Genomic DNA, 19460 nt, shown 5'->3' with positions numbered 1-19460 from the left:
CTGACTGCAGCATGAAAGGAACAAGGCACAGCATCTGACAGATGGTGTACCTTCAAAACCCTTCTTCCATTTTCCTTTTTTTCTCTTTTGGCATTGAGAAATACATTTCAACTTAACACTCTTAGATGTGTGATGGGCAATGATTTCACTGTGCAGTCTTTGTTTTAGAAATGTACCCATTTTGCTTTGATATTTCACCCTGTGCAACCTTGCTAAAAAAAGAGGATGGTAGGGTAATCCACAGCAACTAAAATGTAATATTTTTATGGAGTCATTCTTACAGAACACCTCTTATTATGGACTGTAGAGAACTAAATATTGAATGCCAATAATGGAAAAGGAGATGGAAACTTAAAAAGAACTTTCATTTTGCAAGTCTTTTAGAAAACGGAAGTAAAGTGCAATATTTAAAGCAAAGGGAAGTTTTATTTTATCTTCCATCCTCAGGGATTAAAAGTTAGAGGCTTTGAGATATCTCAGTTTTAAGGAACAGCCCAGACTCATCTTCTGCAGGTATAGTACAGTATTTCTTGCTTCCAGAGAAGTCCAGCCCTCCTAACCACCATTCTTAATAGAACTGTCAATGTAAGGATACACAGTATGTACAGTATGAGACATTTAAATTCCAGTGAATTTGTATTTTTGTCTTAACAACTGAATTGTTAAGACATTTCGGTTCCATAACTGAAAAGCGTACATTATAACAGGGACTATATTGTGAGTTCTGCTGTCATTATCAGTTCACTCAAATTCTATAATCAGCCAGGATGGAAGGCAGCCTGGGAGTAAAAGCAAGAGAAAGTGGTCTACTGAACCCACAGCTCCTCTTGGGGCCAAGCTGGGTCAGCTACAACTGCCAGGTTGTTGAAACCTATTAATGGGATGGCGCAGAATGCTCCAGTGTAACACTGCAGTGCTACATTATTCATCACATCCAGAGCCAATTCAATGAATAGCTTCCTTTTTTGCCTTGAATGGTTGCAAGCAAAGGTTTTGGGAAGGGTGGATGATTTCCACTTGTTATGATTTCTGTGTCCTTTGTTGATGTTTACAGGCAGAACCTCCACTCAACTCAATTGGGGGATAATCAAACAGACACATCAAAAAGGCTGCTTGTTACAATGCCAAAGTTCCCAGAGAAAGACTCTCATTAAATGTGTTGGTTCGCAAACAAGGTGATGCATGCATGTGCTCTAATATCTGACAGGAATTCAGTCTAGCAGATGAAAGGTTAGGGTTAGTTCGCACTTAATTCATATTCAGCAAAACAGCAGTGATAGCACAGCAGCTTTGAGAGACAAACTGAATGTGTGTCCTCACACCAATTTAAAGGGTCTTCACTCTCACAGTTAATGGCTTTCTACAGCACTGTGTCAAACGTCGATTAGGTTGCAAAACACACTCTTTCAGCCTAGTCCTCCTGAAGTAGCAGAATCACAACCATCTTAGAGGATGACACGGTTTTTTTGTTCATTGCTTGAGGTAGCAGTTCAATGATCTATGTGAAAACCTGCCTAAAATCAAAGACAGGAGATAACTCTAAATTGATATTACAGAAGTTGCATATTTGAGAAGATTTTAGAAAAAAAAAAAAAAAAATTAACCCTGACAGCCCCGAAATCAAGTCTAATCAATTCTAATATTAAATTCATATTAAATTCATATTTGCAGTGCAGTGAAAATTAACTGCACTTTTCTTATAACTGAACACACTGAATGAATCTAGATTCATATATTGTATTCATATTTTGTCATGATGCATAGGGGATATTCTAAAGCCGTTAAGGCCATTTTCATGCATGTTTGTGCCAAACAAATTACATGTTTTCCAGCTGAGGTTAATGTCTGCCGATGTGCAGCTCTCCAGCAATAACCGCTCTCTGAAAGAACATTCAGACAAACAGAGGAAGAGAGGGTTTGACTCTCAAGGGCTTTTCTGCTCTACACTACCTGTTAATGCACCACAGTCAGTCAGTCTTCAAAAGACAGAGGCCTGCCAGGGGAGGGTGAGGGGAAGGTATGTGATAGGGAAGAAAACACTTGGAAACACAACATAAAAAGCTCCAACAAGGGAAAGAGGCCAAGCAAAGGTAACGCAGTCTGATGCATCCATTTCTGACAAAAAGTGGAAGAAGGAGAGAGCAATGGAGAAAAAGGGCGAGCAGGGAGAGAAGGTGGAGAGGAGCTTTTCTGATCATCTCATTAAAATGGGTGGCCAGTAATCAGGCATAGAGTGAGTGATGAACCAGTTTGGGTACCAAAGCAGGTAATGACGAGGAGCGTCAGAGCACTCAGGCACATGAAGTGCAGGAGTGAGACCTACACACAAATTAAGTTCCAAGGATTGCTAGAGGACTGAGGTAAAAGTAAGTTACAACTGAGAAAACTCCTAGTGATGCTTGTACCCACATATGCAGGTGCTGTTTATCAGGCGGTGAGTGCCAACATAAGCAACCAGAGAGAAATGTTTGAAAGAAAAAGCAATCTAAGATATAGATTTAGCTATACCATCTTTCAATGCTGGTTTATATCAAATTCCCTAAGCAGGGAGGCAAACTGCCCATTTGTCCCAAGGCAGTACTAAAGTGTTTGAAATTGGGTTAAGGGGGAAATAGCATCATTTTCTGTACTCAAAATGGAGGGGTTTGCCTGTGAAAAAAATGATGTGGAGGCCAGTAAAAGAAATGCAATCAATCTCTGTGATGATAGAATTACATAGGAAAAGCTTCGATAGAGCAATTTGCCCATATAAAGAGCTACAATTTAAGAGGGAGATTGACCCTTTATTAAATCAAATGTTCCTGCATGCATGGTAGCTCCCACTAACAGCAGCAGCATATCTGTAAGTGGAGTGGAAAGGTATCCTTCTGACCAAATCAACCCTTTTTCTTGTGGCACCATTACTTTTTGTTGCTGTGATTGTAAGACAAACATTTTTAATCTGCATTCTGTAAGTAAGTTTTTCACTCAAAAAAACTTTTATCAAACTGATTAAAAGTTCTTCTGGACACTGGATTTTTCACTATCTTCTTTTTCATGCTCTTTTTGGGAAACACACAACATAAAAGATCTCCCGGGGAATGTAACATTGTTTTGTACAGGAATGGGATTTCTCTTTATGGATTTACCTGGGACTCCAGGGCTTGGATCTTCCCCTCCAACTCTTTGATTCTCTCTTCCTTCTTTTGAGACTCAGCCTGGGCCTCCTGTCGTGCACTGAACTCCTCATCAAACTGCAAGAAAAGAGACACAAGTACATCTATGTGCACATAACAAACATGAAAACACAGGTGTAAACACACACACAGGTTGGTGAGCGGCAGGGTGTCTCCAGAAAATGGCCACAAGGCACATCAACAGACACCAGAACAAACTCTCTGGCCGATTTCTATTCATAGCCTTCATGGCCCCAGAGCCCTGTTGTCCTTTGTCTTTGTTTCAGGCCTGGCTTTCATGTATGTTGATGGATCTAACCTTTGCAGAAACTAAGCCATGTCGCTACAACGATTTTACTGGCCCAGCAGGGTGCGCGGTGGGCTGGTGGGAGAGGACTCTTAAGAAAAACACATAGCCGGAAACCCCTCATTGTCAAACAGTGATAGTGAGGCTCCTTAAGATACATTTTGATATTATACATTATATGCTGGAGGTAAGGTTTTGATTTTTGTTTCTCTTAAATAAAAATAAATAAAAAATGCAACAATTTAACTACGTTGAAGGGAAAGGTAAAATAAATTGAGAAATCCTTAAAGGGCTAGCTTAAAAAGCAGAACTGTATCAAAAGAGCCCGCACATAACTTAACTCTGTCCCAGCAATGTGCACAAATAAGTATACATCGGAACATCAGGATGGATTCTTGTAATGCTGATACAGACCATGTAGCGTCACAGCCAGGTATTGATCAGGGCATGGAAAATCAATAGCTTGTCTGGGAGCTCTGAGGAAAAAAAAGCCTTCCTGATGGGAGCGGGCCAACCAAAGGACCTGTTGGAGTGATTAATGTCTCACCTTTTTGGAGTACTCTGCTGCCTTCTGCTCACTCTCGTCAACTTTGGCTTTATCCACACACTGATCTGCAAAACAAGTCAGCCACAGTCACGAGATACTTCAAAGGCCTCCCTGGATGATATGTGCATCATTAGCTCCTCATGTGAGATTTACAATTAGATCTTCATCTTCCTTTCGAAGCGTATCAGAAAAATTATGAATTACGGAATTCCACCTTGAACTATTATCTGTTAGGTCCCTGAGGTGTTTACAGCTTAAGACGGTCTCAAAAAATGTCACATATCATGGGTGTCCCTCACCACACTTAAAAATGCTGAGTGTGTTTTGAGAAGGAGAAACCAGCACTTCACCGTCTCCCAAGTGAGTCATGTAACATAACATTTCAAGGATTATCAGGTTATGTTTACACAATATTTAAAGTATCTATCTATATTATTTCAGATGAGATACTTAATTTCTTTAGCAGACCTACGTAGATGTCTCATTTAAAAGTCTGTATGAAATACATGCATGTGATGACATGCAAAGCTCACTGAATAATAAAATAAACAAACAATTTAAATCAAAATGTCTTCTCTGAGGAAAAAAAGGAGACAATACACAAAACGGGCAGCTATGTTTACTAATGCAACTGTTGTATTGACCTTGTGAAGAAGGCAAAGTGTTTTCCTGATATGTTCAATAACTGTCTCATATAAATTGAAATCAGTCATACTGTGTAACTTTGGCTCATGCAGATGTGCTAATCTCTTGCTCTCCTCTTCTCTTCGTCCTCCTCTCACTGACAGAAGTGTCTTTAAATAACAAAAATCACTGCCCAAAAATTGGGAGTTATTATCTGTATACTCGAGGGTGTGTGTTTGACCAGACATATCAGTCAGAGCCTATAGTATAGGACCAAATCTGCATTTTTGCATGTGTTTGCCATTTTACTGTTTTCTTAACTGTTTTTTTTTGTTTTTTGTTTATTTTATTATTATTTTTTTTTTGAATGTGTTTACAAATCCCATACTTTAGATTTATCCTCTAGATGAATCATCTGAAGGTCAATGTAAGTCCAAGTTTTAAGTGTAAATTATTGTGAGATCACACATCACACAACACATTTTCCCCTTGAAAGATAATTGTTGGGAAAGGACACCCTAAAGTGAAAGTGTGGACGTGGCATCTACTTTCACATGTCTTTAGTGAGAATTTAACAAATCACAACCTTGGCAGAATTTCAAAAACTGATTAAATTTCAGCGAAGTTAGTGAGAAAACTCATTTGATACTGCATCAGTTATCTGTGATAGTGTGTTAGGTTTAGAAACTTTTAATGACCCTTTGTTGGCAAGTCACATAACTGTTAGTGACACAACAGAGAGACAAAGTGGTGTTATTTATTTATTTCCTCCTTTTGAAAATTCTTTTCCATTAATAATGCAGTGCAAATAGACGTTTTCTCTATGATTCCAGGACCACAGCTGACAAATGCCCTGAGAAAAACAACATTTAAAATTATTCTGAGTTAATTCATTACATTTTAATGTATTAATATAATGTATTGATCATTAATAATTAGATGACCCCATCTTATATGTCAAGCCACTTCAGGTGTTTGTCAGAGGAATCTCAGGTGGATCTGGGAGGATAATGAGGATGACTGCGAGACATCAAAACGTTTTGAGCAACATCAGTGACATACCTCCTGCGTCGCATAGTTTAAAAAGAAATAAAAATTAAAAAAAAGCCAAAAAACGATTTCAACATATCAGGATCCTAACCACAAGTCGTGAAGACTCTTGATTATATTAACATGTACTTTTATCCCACATTTTAGACTTTTCCAAACACATGTTAAATTGATGAGAGAGTAAATATGAAGCAATTCAAAAAGTACCAATCAAATGGGTGAAGTCCACGTCCAATCTTTTACTGTAGCCAAAGTCAGGGTCCATCCCACTGCGATGCAAGACCACCTGAGACACGCATTCTTCTAACACCTTGTAGTACTGAGGCCTGAGGGGTTAGGAAACACAAAGCAGAACAATTAGACAAGCCAAAGAAAGATATGAGTGACACAAACTCTACAAGGCTAATTAACCACAAATTATTCCCTTATCCCAGCTAGAGGTCACAAAATGCCATGTCAAAAAGGGTGCTGCAGGAGAAAATAGACACCCTATTAAATGTGATCACTTGCTTCACCCCCATCATGAAATTAGCAGATTAATGGGCACACAGACTACGCTATGCTTGCCCTCTTGCCTAATTTGCAATCATCTCTGCCAATTAAGGCAACCATAAAATCTGAAATGTAAATCTAATCAGCAGAATGTGTGTTCAATTGAAAGCACAATGACCGGGAAAACATGTCAGCCGGTTAGGAGTATGACTGAGTGCTTGGTGTTGTCAAACAGGGTGACTGAATCGGCCTGTGAGTCCCATTCCACCACACAGGTTGGAATGTGACCTTTCCTCTGTAACATTATCAACTTAAATTGCAAGTGACATTTAGTTAATACGATGCCAGCTTAAGCTGAGCTCCAAACTGAGAAATAATGATTTTCTAAGAATGACATTGACCAGAAATTTACAACGGAAACATCGACTTTTTTTTTTCCCCTCTAAAGACTCAAGCTCCGTTTCTTGTAAACTGAGATGTGAACTGAAGTACTAGACGTGGAAAATTTACCTTTGATGATGCTCTCGAATAATGCCCTAAAAAATTTATAAAAGAGCAATTCCGTAAAGTGGGAACAACAACAAACTCCATGAGCGAGTGCATGTGGGTGTGACCAACTAATTGTTGAAATTTCCATAACGGGTGGGCAATTGCAGTACTGGTACAGCGCTGTGAAGTCGGGAATAGGGGTGCAGCGGGATGAATACATTACTAGTAGGAGGAATACAGTATCAGCAGCTGGATCAGGGACAGCCTTCTGATTCAATAATCACATCAGCTCCTTTCATCTCCTTTTTAAATAGCAAACAGTTTCCTAGTGAGCACACAGTGGAGACTATGTTTTTTCTGTGAGTCCCAAAGAACAAATATACAATACAACACTCCAAATATATTTTTACTAGCAGCTGGTGTTCCTTTAATTTACAGAAATTCAGTTTCATGCATGTATCTTTGCAAGTTCCTGTTTTGGCATATCATTTTACATCAGGAAGATGACCATTTCAACACTGAAAGATTCACAAGTCCAAGTATAGCAAATCTACTATAGCTCATGTATTTTTAGCTTCCTGAGATTGTCCAATTGATTTATATAGTGAACAACTGAAAATCAGAGATGCCCAAAAGAGATTTTAGGATAACTTTGATCCAGATAAGAAACTCAAAGTCTGATCAAAGCCTGCATGTCTGATGTCTCTGCATAAAAGCCTTGTTACTAAAGTGTAATAAAGGATTTGAGCAGGTGGAACTGTGAACAAAGTGCCTGTTGCCTGGGTTCATTTTTTGTAAGACCAAAAAAGCACATATATCCAAGTATGTGTCTAAGTAAAGTAACATTAAGTCTAAGTAACACACGTGATAAACAGCAACTTGTTATTATCAAACATTAAATGGAATTAAGTTCGTTTCCAAGTTTCTGACTCTAAACTGTTGCCCATAAATTCAAGGCTATGTTCTGTTGGTACCTTGTGGGTGGACAGGCCATATCATGTTTTGAACAGAAATATGAAAGAACACAAAATTCGGAGGCAAAGCAAATAAGAATAAATCAGCATTTAGGTGCACTGTTTTGAAAGCATTAAATGCCATACATTAAGCCTTGAGCTGGCGGATTCGCCCACTCATGACTGGAACAAGCTAGTGAAAGCTCACACATCACCCTGCATGGCTTAAGCGCTGTGGCACTCGGCTTACAACTGTCACCAATGTACACCATATTATTATCTCAATAAGCCGCCCTATTTTCCCTTCGTCCTCCATCCTCCGCCACCACCAAGCAGATAGGGGCTGGGTGGAGATAACTACAGATGGAGAGAGTGACCCAGAACTGTCAGGCCCCTCAACAGTGGGCAGGGCTGGGCTCCAGAAGCTAGCATATGTCCCCTGCATCATTCCCCACCTCTTCTTTTACTCTGGCACCTTCAGTTCTTCCAATGATAGCTTGCAGTTCAGCACAGCCCAAGCCACTTGATCCAGCTCTGCTCCACATAACCAGTGTAATCCCCGTATCACCAGGCTCCAAAAGAGCAGATCTGCTCTATATTTATTGGGTGGGTTTGATGTGCTCCCATTCATTAGCCTTGCAGTGAGAGATTAATTATCAAAAATAAACCAAGCCCTGGAGGGGAGAGCAACAACTGCCGTTGTGTTAGAAGCAATGACAGTTTTATTATTAGAATACCAATTATAATATTTAATGAATTATCGTATAACGGACTATCATTTGACACAAAACTCAAGGTACCAAGTGTGCTATCTGTCACACCTTTGCTGTATATAATACTACTTAAACTAAGACTGCTACCATTAAATGATTTCAACTAGAACCATCTATCACCTTGGAATGGATAGCCGCGTTGCTATCACACATTGTCTTACCTCCCGATTTGTTTTTGTTTCATGGACTGGAAATACTTTGTTTTTACTATACTATTTCACATTTACCAAATTTTAACCACAACATGGAGAGACGGCAACTTTAAGGGTAAAGACTGAAAAAAAATAGGAAGTATCTATTGGAATAGCTGCACGTACTGTAGTACTGTAGTAGTACTTTTCCATCATGCTAACTCCACAGCAGTGATGTATGGGAAATAAAATGCCTCAGTCAGAATGCATTTCCGGTGTTAATGTTTGTGTGTGCACGTGTTGATTTGTCTTTGCAATTGTGATGGAGGCCAGAGGAAAAACATATTTCAAAAACATATCTGTAAAAGGACCATCAGTTCTTTTATGAGCCCTTCTTATTGCTGGCTTACAGAGGGGTACATGGATACTGGAGCCGAGGTGGACGTGGCTGGACTAGCTGGTTAATGTGAATTCTATTTCTCACTTCTTCCGAAGAGATGAGGAATACATTATTCATAACGCCAAGGGAACAGCAAGTTGTCTATGGTAAATTCATCTTCCTCCTCTCATCCTCCCTTCGACTCCCAACTTTCTTTTTTTTAAAGTCTTACTTCTTCAAAAAGGTCTGACACAGCAGTGAATTCATCAGTGTCACTCCTTTTAGAAGAGTGGCTGCCTTCCTGCCAATCACTGACATGTTTGCTCCTCAAAGACAAAGCAGGGTGCTAACCCAACAGTTTTAAATGATTTAATAATTCCAAATAACAAATTAATATCCCTACTCTGATAATATATGCTTTTCCAATTCAGTGTTTACAAACAAAAGAGTTTAGAAAAAAGTATTTTTGTTGCAGAGTAACTGCACTTGGGCTAGCTTTTAACCGTCAGAAGTAAGTGAAGCAATTCCTCCATCAAGGATAAAGTGTGGAGTTAATTTTTAACACTTTGTGCTCATCTTCAATTCTAGCCAAGCGAGTTCAGAGCTGCAGACTAGAGACGACCAAATAATCTTGGATTAGTGTGTCATCTCCACAAACTGCATTACCGCCTACTGGTGACTACAAGGCTGATAGGCCTACTATTAGAATGGTTTTAGTGAATAAAATTAGTGGAGATGATGGTGATGTTGTCTTCTTGACCGTAGATTAGGTTGTATGTACTCCTGGTTTTACATTAGCTGCCACCTGATGTATACTGTTTCATATGAGCTTGCATAGTAGGTTTTAGCGCTTGTTGTAATGTACAGTATGCTTATCATGTGTCATTTAGTTGATGTTTAAGTCTGTGTTTGCTGTATGTTTCACTTGACGATAATAACATTAGGTTAAACGTCGAGTTGAAGTTGAAGTAATGAATAAGAGAGACGAGCCGAGTGCTTCGAGGTAAATGACACAAAATTAGACTAATAACAGTGGTGTGTAAAAATCAAACAGAACTTACCTGATGTAATAGTCATTCCTGATGAGCAATAGGTGCTGAAGGATTGACAGGAAGTATGTCTCTGAGCCAGTGTCTTTAACCATATTGGACAGGAGATGGTACACTTCATTCATATCAGTGCAGGAGCAAGGTTAAGGAAAACAACTTTTACATTAAGACAGTTACTTTTTAGGTTTCTAAGTTAATTAAGTTAACAGTTAGGGTTAACTTCTTAAGAAGACACCCAATCAGAGTTCATTATTTTCTTTATAACATCTTGTTTATTTTTCTGGATTCGTCACTTCAGGTTTTCTGACAAGCATCATTGTGCAAAAGCAAGCGGACATGCGATTCCTCTTATCCGCTCTCTCTCGGGGGAGCTAAAACAGTGTAAACAGCTAACTTAAGGAAGGGGATTGGCAATAAAGAATTCTCCCTCTGGTTTACCTGTCACTCCAAACCTTTCAAGATAGTGAAAATTAATTACATGAAGAACTCACTGGTACGAATGTTTGAGGCAAGAATGACGGGGAGCTGAACATTCGCAGGGCCAAAACATGGCTTAGATTCGGTTCTCAGATTGAAACTGACATGTACTCAGGAGTGAAAATTTCTGTTATTAAACTTGCAAACAGTATTGATTATGTGTCTTATGTTTGCTTTCCCCAGGAAGAAGTAGTGATGGCTTTGACATCCTAAAGAGATGTTAAATCTGACTGTCTTGCTTGTTATTCTTTCATGTTTAAGTATTATATACTACATATATTTGATTTGATTATTTGCTGACTATTTGTTTTACAAAGTATTTGTTAGTAATGCCTCTTATTCAAAGAAATAGAGAAATGTTTGAAATGTAAAAGCTACATAACATACAGTACAGATCAAGATAAGCACATACATTGAATCACATTTCAAAAAACAAGATTAATTAAGAAAATAATAAATTTATGTTTCTCAAACTTCTAATAGTGTTCGAAAAGTGTAGCTCTAAGAAGTAAAAAACTCTGGAAAATGAATGATTTGGAGCCTATTTAATTTGTTTGCTTGAGAAAGGCGGATTTCTCCACAGAGACTCATCTTGTTTGAAAAAGTGGAATAAGCCATTCAGATATGTGCACACATGCAGAAAAAAAGAGGGAGCTAGTGCACTGTTAAGCTCACATAGATGAAAACCTGATTGCCATCATAACATAAAGTGTGAATCTTGACAATGTGTGCTAAAATATTTATACAGTGCTACATACTGACTGCAAAGCAATGAAGTGGCATTTTTCAACACGGCAGCAGCATATGTTGTGACTCCCCTCCCTTCTGCTTTTGGTACAGAAAATATCCATTTAATGAATATGCAAAAACTAATTTCTTTGGATTTTTTTGGTGGTTGTGCTTGAGGATCCAGACAAAATGAAAGCCAAATTAGGGCTAAACAGATCACCAGAATAACTAATATTTCTACTAAATACATGTAAGTGTGTTATAATAGCTGATTTTGTGGATATACTAATCTTATGGATCCAAAACACCTGACATGAGGAAGGGTCAAACTAACATGTTTTAAAAGATTGTTCTGAAGATTTTGTTTGTTTCCTAATAGTATTTGTCAGGTTTCATCAACAGCTAATGAACAGTGATTCTGTGAGAGTATCAATAATTCAGATAATTTATTTAAAAAAACAGCACTGAACTGCATTCTTCATTTCCCATGCTGTCAGCCACACAAAACAAAGCAACCGCTGCTGCTGGAGGAGATCAATTCTTTTAAATACTGTTTGACACTTTTCCTATTAATTTCAACAATGTCTGTAATTAAACTCCTATCCCATATCAAATTTTTAGAGAGAGAGGGATGGGAATACAGGCTCCTCTAAAGTATCATTTCCCTCCCTTGTATTAGCTGAGTATGAAGCCTGAGAGAATTACCAATCCTGTGAGATTCAATTATAGCCTCAACACAGCAGCATTTGAGAGGACATGAGAAGGAGCTCAGACTGGGAAAGTATCCAACTAGCTTCATCTATCACTAAGCTGCAGACATAAACCTAATGTAGAATGCCAATCCATTCGATGACACCCCTTCTACAGTTGCTTTCTCTCTCTTTGTCTCTCTCTCTCTTTGCACTCTCTCTCCAAATAATGAATAAACATGAGCGGCAGTCAAGTGTAATGTAGGCCAGTCAGTGGCGAGGTCAATCAATCACCATTCCACAGCTCATTAATATTTATTAGTGGCCTGGTGTCACCTCCTCAGCACCTGAACCTGGGCCGGACACAGAGGAGACAAGCCTCTCCAGGTTAATATTCATGAAACTGCTGGGGGAAACAAGACACATATGCAATAATCAGGTAGTAGAAGTACCACCTGCATTATATAATGCATATACGTGTGTGTGTGCCTGCGTGCGTGCGTTTGTATGTGTATGTGCGTGTTCACACTATGCAGGCAAAGGGACAAACGGCAGCCTAGGCATTCGAATCATGCTCAGAGCTCACAGATCAATACGGCATTGTCCTTGGAAACAAACATTGGGCCTTCTCATTTCTGAACCTGCTCAAGCACATCATTAATCCAGGTGCACTTTTTTTTCTCTCAGTCTTTTCTCCACACACATACACAATCTCCTCCCCCTCAACTACATGCGTCAACAGAAAACTGTCACTCACGGCAGCACTTCGTGCCCGTACTAGAACTATGGGATTCGGTGAAAGAAAAAGGTTGTGGGAATGAACATCAGCATAACAATGTCAGCGTCTGGTTTGTCTGCTCGCAAAGTCAGCCACTCATACATAGCCTAAGAGAAGATTCGTGAATTATTAAAGGGTTATCTGGAATGCTTGAAGAAGTTTCCAACTGGGGACTAAATTACTGCTCACCTTATTAACTTCTACTCTGTACATTTGGAGTTAAATGGACAAATAAATAAAGACAAGGAGGAAATTCACATTTCCGAAATGGAACAGAGTGATAATACTTAAACTCAAGAAACCTTAAACATGTAATATAATATTGCTGCACATTAAATATTTGTCTAGCAAGCATAAGAAATGGTAAGAACAAGAAAGCATGTGCCTTTTTGGTATCTAGCTCTTGTGTCATACTTGATCCAATACTAACAGACAGAGAACAAAAAGTGTGGAGGAGATGAGAAGAGATGGAGAGGATGGTAAGAGTAAATAAGAAGAACAGTGAAGAGGTGGGAGGTTAAGATGGCTGGGTTATTTACTTAGTGTACCTGGTCAGAGATGGAGCTGGATATTGTGCTCTGGCTCCTCAAATCCTTCTCTAATGAACCAAGCCACGAGGGGCTTTAGACGGTAAAGCTTGACCAAACCCACAATCTACATTCATCTCTCACTGCTAGTTCTGCAGGCCTATTCATCTGTATATTCACACAGAGGGAGGACAAAAGGATATTCCATCTCAGTACGGATGTCATCCAGGCGATGGGAGAGTTCGATGGAGTCCTCCTCCTTGTTCTCATTGAACACCTTCAGCTGGATGTCCAGCTCCTCTGTCTCTTTTAGCTCCTAAAATGAGTCAGACATACAGCAGATAGCTGAGAATGTGAAGTTATACAATAGGTCATCTCACAATGTTATGAAAAACAGTCACAGCACCTGCAAGAAATAATTTAGATACAGCATCCAAAGATTTACTATTCTAGTCTTTGTACAGTTGAATCTCATCAGACTTTTACTGGGTATGTTGCTGTTAACCAGATATATTTTGAAAATCTGTAATACCCTCCTCCAGCCGCACAGTGAACTGGGAAATGAGATGCCCTAAAGCCTCTCACTACGTATTCCAGACAGTGCCTATTCCTGCACACCTGTCCAAGCCATAAGGGACTACGGGGGTGCTCTTTACCACTTCTCTACAAATCACTGAAAGGGGAGTTTACAGACGGAGACAGGTCCAAATGTAACCCAATTTCTGCAGGTATCAATCACCCTGCACCGTTTTTTTTGGGTGCACCATCTGTCTTAAGCATCACTGTTTCGAAGGGAGGTGCACAAGCAAAGGAGAGAAGGAGAAGAGGAGGCGGTCCAAATACATGCATCAAGGACTGTAAGAACAAAAAGAAATTGTGCTTTCTTCTTCAGTGGTGTTAGGTTTTTCCTTACCAAAAGCTACACTGACTCCTGAGAATAACTCATAATTAGATGAAAGAGTGTCAGTTTGAATGTCAGCATTAAAAGCCGTGAACATGGCATTTATAAATGACTGTACATTGAGACTCTCTCATATCAGGGGGCAGAATTGAAGATAATTAAAGTAATGACAGTAATAATCAACAGGAGCAGCTGGGATGACTTATTAGCAACTGGCTCTGTGACATGTTCACCCCACTCACTACAAATGAGAGCTTGAGTGATGAGTTGGAGCTTGTTTGCCTTCGCCTCGTGTGAAGATGTCTAAGCTTGCCGATAATGATGCCGGGGCGACCTGTGTGATGAGGTGCTGGATCACACTTGACACAATCTAATGCCACTACTACTGCGGCTACTAATTAAATTAATAATAATAAATATTATCCTTATTTACGTCAGTTGTGTCGTGTAACAAGTCCAGCCTTTGTGATTTTAAGTCACTAACATTTCTCGAATCTTGTGAAGAGGATTTAATTTCACTTATGAAATTAATTTCACTTAATTTCACACAGGAAACTAAGTTTATGCAAATTTTGATTGCATAAAAACATATCACATGCATTTTTTAGTTGTCGCATGACAGAAAATGCTGCTTGACAACACGTTAACTATAGTCTAAGAAATTCTATTATTTTGAATTGAATCAAGGTTGGACACTTACTTAGCACACATTCAAGCTGTAATGTGTTATACTTTGAGGCTACAAATCTGCCAGGTGGAGTTAGAATGTGTTCAAAAAAGTAATACAGTATTGTGTGCTGAACTGACTTGTATTGATTGACACAGGAAAGAGTAAAAACCCTCATTTTTCGAATGCGTGTGAATAATTTAACTATGTGCCGTCTGATAATTTGATAACTCACAGGCAGGATCTTCTTGAGGCCGCATCTCAAGAACTCATTGCGCAGATGTATCCGGAAGTCCAGGTCATCAGGGGAGGTGACCAAAGCATTGATTAGCTGCATGCAAGCAACCTGTGGTGGAGACAGACAAAAAATAAATGAGAAATAAAATAAACATTTCTTGCAAAACATATCAATATAATATGATGTCGTTTAATTGTAAATTGTGTGTTTGGTCTCTGCAAAATAAATGTGTGTTTTGGAACGATTATTTGCTTTTAATATTTCCTTTCCAAAATCAAAATTACAGTAAGAAATTGCAACGATGAAGCGAGATGGGTAAAGGGAAAGAGAGAGACCAGAAGAGAAATGGTAGAAAGTACAGGTCAGGTGTGTCTATTGACTAAATGTGTATTATTTATGTATTTATTGGTCATGAAAAAGCCTCAAAATATATGTGTGTGTTTCTGTGTGTGTGCTGTGTGGAGGATGACGTTAAGAGGAAAGTGCTGATGAATTATAATGAAGGGTAAGGTGTTTCAGGGGAGCAAGCCATGGATAAGACAGTTTTCCTTTGACAGACAATCGATAGCAGGCTGAAGGATTCCCATGGATGATACGATGAAACGTTGTCTTCTGAAACCTTGACCCTGTGCTGTTGGCTCGTACGTGTTATTAATAAGAGCCACAACAATACCGATTTTGTGTGGTCTCCAGTTTTATTATTTTTCTGGGTAAAATATTTCATTCTAACACACTCTTAGTTTCACCAAAATCACAAACATACAGATAGACCAACATGAAAGAAAATAAATCTACAACAGCAGATCATTCCGTTTAATGTCATCTGAATATATGGAACAAAATACCTTAACTCATACTTTTTAACTTTGCCTTCCATTGTCCGTCAAAGAGTTTTCCAAACCTCATTAAACTCAGTTTTAAGTCATCTTTTATTAGAGCTACAATCCAATAAACCATATCTGCTTTCTGAGTTTTTGCCTTGTGACAAGCAGAACAAAAGCTATCTGGAGTGCACTGGTTTGTTTTTATGTCACTGTGAAATTGTAGCAGCAATACAACAAACAAGTTTGTTAGGGGGGTTATGAGTATACATATGATGGTTAGGGGGTTATGCAATACAGATATCAGACACTGTATAATCTCTTGGGAAAGCACAAGCTTGTGACAGTAAAGGATGCATCGCCACTGAGCGTGTACTACCAGTGCCAGGCTCCCAGAACATGGCAAACTTCTCCATGTTACAGAACGGCTTGAGGGCGTCTAAGCAAGATCTGTGCAATGAAACCTAACACTTTACTGTATCCAACAGAGGCCAGATACATAAAAGAAACTCCAATAATCTTTGCAGAATTTATGTAAGTGAAGAAAGCCATGGAGCTCATGAAAAATTCTTTCTGTTCTCCTGCATATAGATGGATGCTTATATCAAGCACCTCAACCACACCTCAGTCATGTATTGTGGAGTGGGAAGCAGTTGGGTTGGGGATGGCGGCATTATCTGTGTTAAGTTTACAGAGCTTCAGCGGTGCCATAGGGGGGTTCTAAACATTGTAATTAAAAGTGGCACTGCTGGGACGGTGTTAAAGTTGAAATGCTGAGTTTCTTTCATGCTCAGCAGACGAGAATATCCTGAACTATAGCAAAACACATTTTAATCACATTAGCAAAGTCTAGTTGTACAGCCCATCACAGGTTTTGGATAAAAAGTCAATTAATTTCCTTGAGCCCCCTGCATCAGCAAAGCATTTTAATTTACTTCACAATTAGCAGAGCTTCATTTCATTAACAGCAAAATTTAAAGGAAAAACAACAGCCTCCTAATAAAAGAATATCTACTTTCTCTTACAACACCCGCCTCATCAGTTTTTCTTCACGACTTTCCTATCCCTGCAGTTAAAAAAGTAATTCCTTAAGTAATTCCCTAATTTTGGTTTCACAAAAACATGTTTTAAGTGGTGTTTTTATTGCTGTTGTATAGTTTTTCCTGCTGCTGAAGAATACTAACGAAAATGAAGAGCGGTATGGCGCTGTGGTTGCCCTTTCACACCGAGTCCTCTGAGACCCAACTTGACAGCGGCATGGAAAAAAGCAAGGGGAAGAATTTGTAAGATGTGAGAAAAAAAATGAGCAAGGCAGTGAGAGGAGGAAAAGGATGAAAGAATGAAAAAAGACAAAAAGCTTAGAGGAATTCGACATCTCTTCTTTTTTTTTTATTATCTTTTTTTCGGTGTTCGCAAAAAGAATGGGGTAGTTCAGTAGAGGTGCTCAATGAAGCAGGTGTTTTTGATTAAAGCAGCGGCGATGGAGCTCTGGGTGCATTTCAACAGCCCCACGATCACATCCCATCTTGTGCTGGAGTCGCTGCAAGGTTGACAAGTGGACCCGAAGACACAGAGAGGGGCCGAGAAAAACACTTGCATGCAGACAGCTGAGGCTGAGGTACAATGGGCCCCAGAGTGACACATCTGTCAATTTCAGTTTTGCCTGGCATCAAACTCGGTCTTCATGACAAAACAGAATTAGTGTGAATGACACTAGACTGTGCCAGGTTTCTGCCCACCGTGGCCAGTATGAATTAGTGTGTAAGACTATTCAGGTGAAACAGAATTCCCCAGAATAATACAGAATTTAGATCAGTATTATAAAATAAGATAGCTAGTTATTTTGTTGGTTATTGGATTGTCCACTAAACCATGAAGGTCCCGGTTACCCTTCAAAAGAAATAATCTAATAACAGGGTAGTGATGAATGCATGATGATTATTGAACAGTGGTGTTAACTGCTTCTTGGTGTGCAATTCCTAACCTGGAGCTGCTGGGCTTCGTGGTTCTCCAGTCCTTCCACAATTGAAGCAAATCTCTCTTTATTGTTCCTCTCTGCAGCAATTGTCATGGCAGCTAGAATCTTATCCAGGCTGGAAGAAAACAGACAACAGGGAGCAGGCAAACAAAAAAGTCAACAAACACTTTTATCACATCACTGACAGGACATTTACTCACAAATTTCAGCTCAAACACGATGTATCTTATCTTCCCTTGTGTGTCGGTGTGGACATTTACTCGGCCAGTCTTTGGTCACCCTGACAAATGCTACTGCTTTCCACCTCTTTGTATGCAAACCGGTCTATTATTGCTGCGAGTATCCAATTTTGACTTCATCGTGCTTGTTACTAAAGTGATGCTAGACAGTAAAAAGCAGTAAAACAGGGTCTTACTGCAAATGTGTTCACTTGTTAAAGCAATTGTGTCAAAGTGTATTTGGCTGGGTTAGAAAGGGTGCAAATTATTTCAGGGACTGCCAGACTAATGTGCAAATACACCTATTGAGAAGGTAAGCAAATTAGAGTACTCGTAAGGGCTCAAGGCAGCTTGGCTAAATAGACCGTTGGACAATTTCAGCCTCTGAATTGTCAATGAAAGAGAAAGTTTGTGCTAAACACAAGGAAACACACACAGAGGACTTCAGTAAAAGTAAATTGATGTCTTATGAGCAGTTACCAAAAAACTGTGATTTACAATATGTATACATAACAACTGACAACAGGTGGTCTCTCTGTCACTGCATGGCCACATTTGCTATTTTGCCTTCATTAGTTAGAAACTGAACAGCTTAACTCCTCTGTCCAAAACCATCCTACTCTCATGTGTACAAAAGAGACCTTAGCCTGTCATGCAAGTTCCTCTCGCTGTTACACTAAATAAGTTAAGAAACAAATCAAAAGTCACACTGGGGCATATGTTAAATGCCAGTTTATGTATGTGCAAAGTGGCTGTTGCCACTTTCATTACCATATATCAAAAAAATAACACTTTCAAGATGACAAAGTAGTAGCACTTCTTTGTGAGCAAGGGGAGATCATGCCTCAGACCAATACGACAGTATGCGTGGAGTAAGCCTGACACAGAGATAAATTGAATGGCCATGCTCTGTGATAGAGGTTAGAAAGTCACAGACAAGCATGGGGAACTGCATACTGAGTAGCTCTAAAGCCAGTTCGGGCGACGCTTCAAAAGAGGCAAGATAGATCTGCTTAACTTGCCGTGTTCTCTTTTGATGCTGTCAGCTGAAGTGGGTGTTGAACATGAGCCAGCGTCACAACACTGGTTGGCAGAGAGGTTTCTGAGTAAGAAAGTGACGTCTCAGCTGCTTTGGCTGTCATTTCTACAGAGTTTTAATGTAGGGCTATGATCAAGGCAAAGATCTCCATATTTACTTCAACCCTATTTTTGAGCACTTTGAGAGTGGAAAGAGAGAGACAGAGACAGATTTGTACTATGTTTACACCCATTATCTGCTTAAAAATAGTTGTGTGTGTTTGTATGTATATGTATGTATACATGTATGTATTTGTATATGTATGTATTTATATATATATACATATAGGGTCTATTAAGGGACAACACCTCATGCAATGAACACACAACATCACAACATCTTAAAGTGTATTTGCATAGATTTATGCTCTTAAGTGAAAATGTTTGCTTATGATGTATATAATAAAAATA

General features: G+C 39.1%; 1 protein-coding gene across 2 annotated transcripts in view; it reads right to left on the bottom strand.

The window, feature by feature from the left end:
• Positions 1-19460, bottom strand: part of diaph2 (diaphanous-related formin 2) — a 358243-nt gene that overhangs the window by 226536 nt on the left and 112247 nt on the right. For both annotated transcript variants that reach the window (XM_040119669.1, XM_040119671.1), the window contains 7 exons: positions 17761-17869; positions 14953-15063; positions 13353-13465; positions 9962-10078; positions 5891-6009; positions 4010-4074; positions 3129-3233 (listed from right to left, as the gene is read on the bottom strand). In XM_040119669.1, the coding sequence (XP_039975603.1) occupies positions 3129-3233; positions 4010-4074; positions 5891-6009; positions 9962-10078; positions 13353-13465; positions 14953-15063; positions 17761-17869 (739 nt within the window). The remainder of the gene's footprint in view (positions 1-3128; positions 3234-4009; positions 4075-5890; positions 6010-9961; positions 10079-13352; positions 13466-14952; positions 15064-17760; positions 17870-19460) is intronic.

This window comes from Xiphias gladius, chromosome 23 (genome assembly GCF_016859285.1).
Source record: "Xiphias gladius isolate SHS-SW01 ecotype Sanya breed wild chromosome 23, ASM1685928v1, whole genome shotgun sequence".
Classification (NCBI taxonomy): domain Eukaryota; kingdom Metazoa; phylum Chordata; class Actinopteri; order Istiophoriformes; family Xiphiidae; genus Xiphias; species Xiphias gladius.
This window is presented reverse-complemented; position numbering and strand designations above follow the sequence as displayed.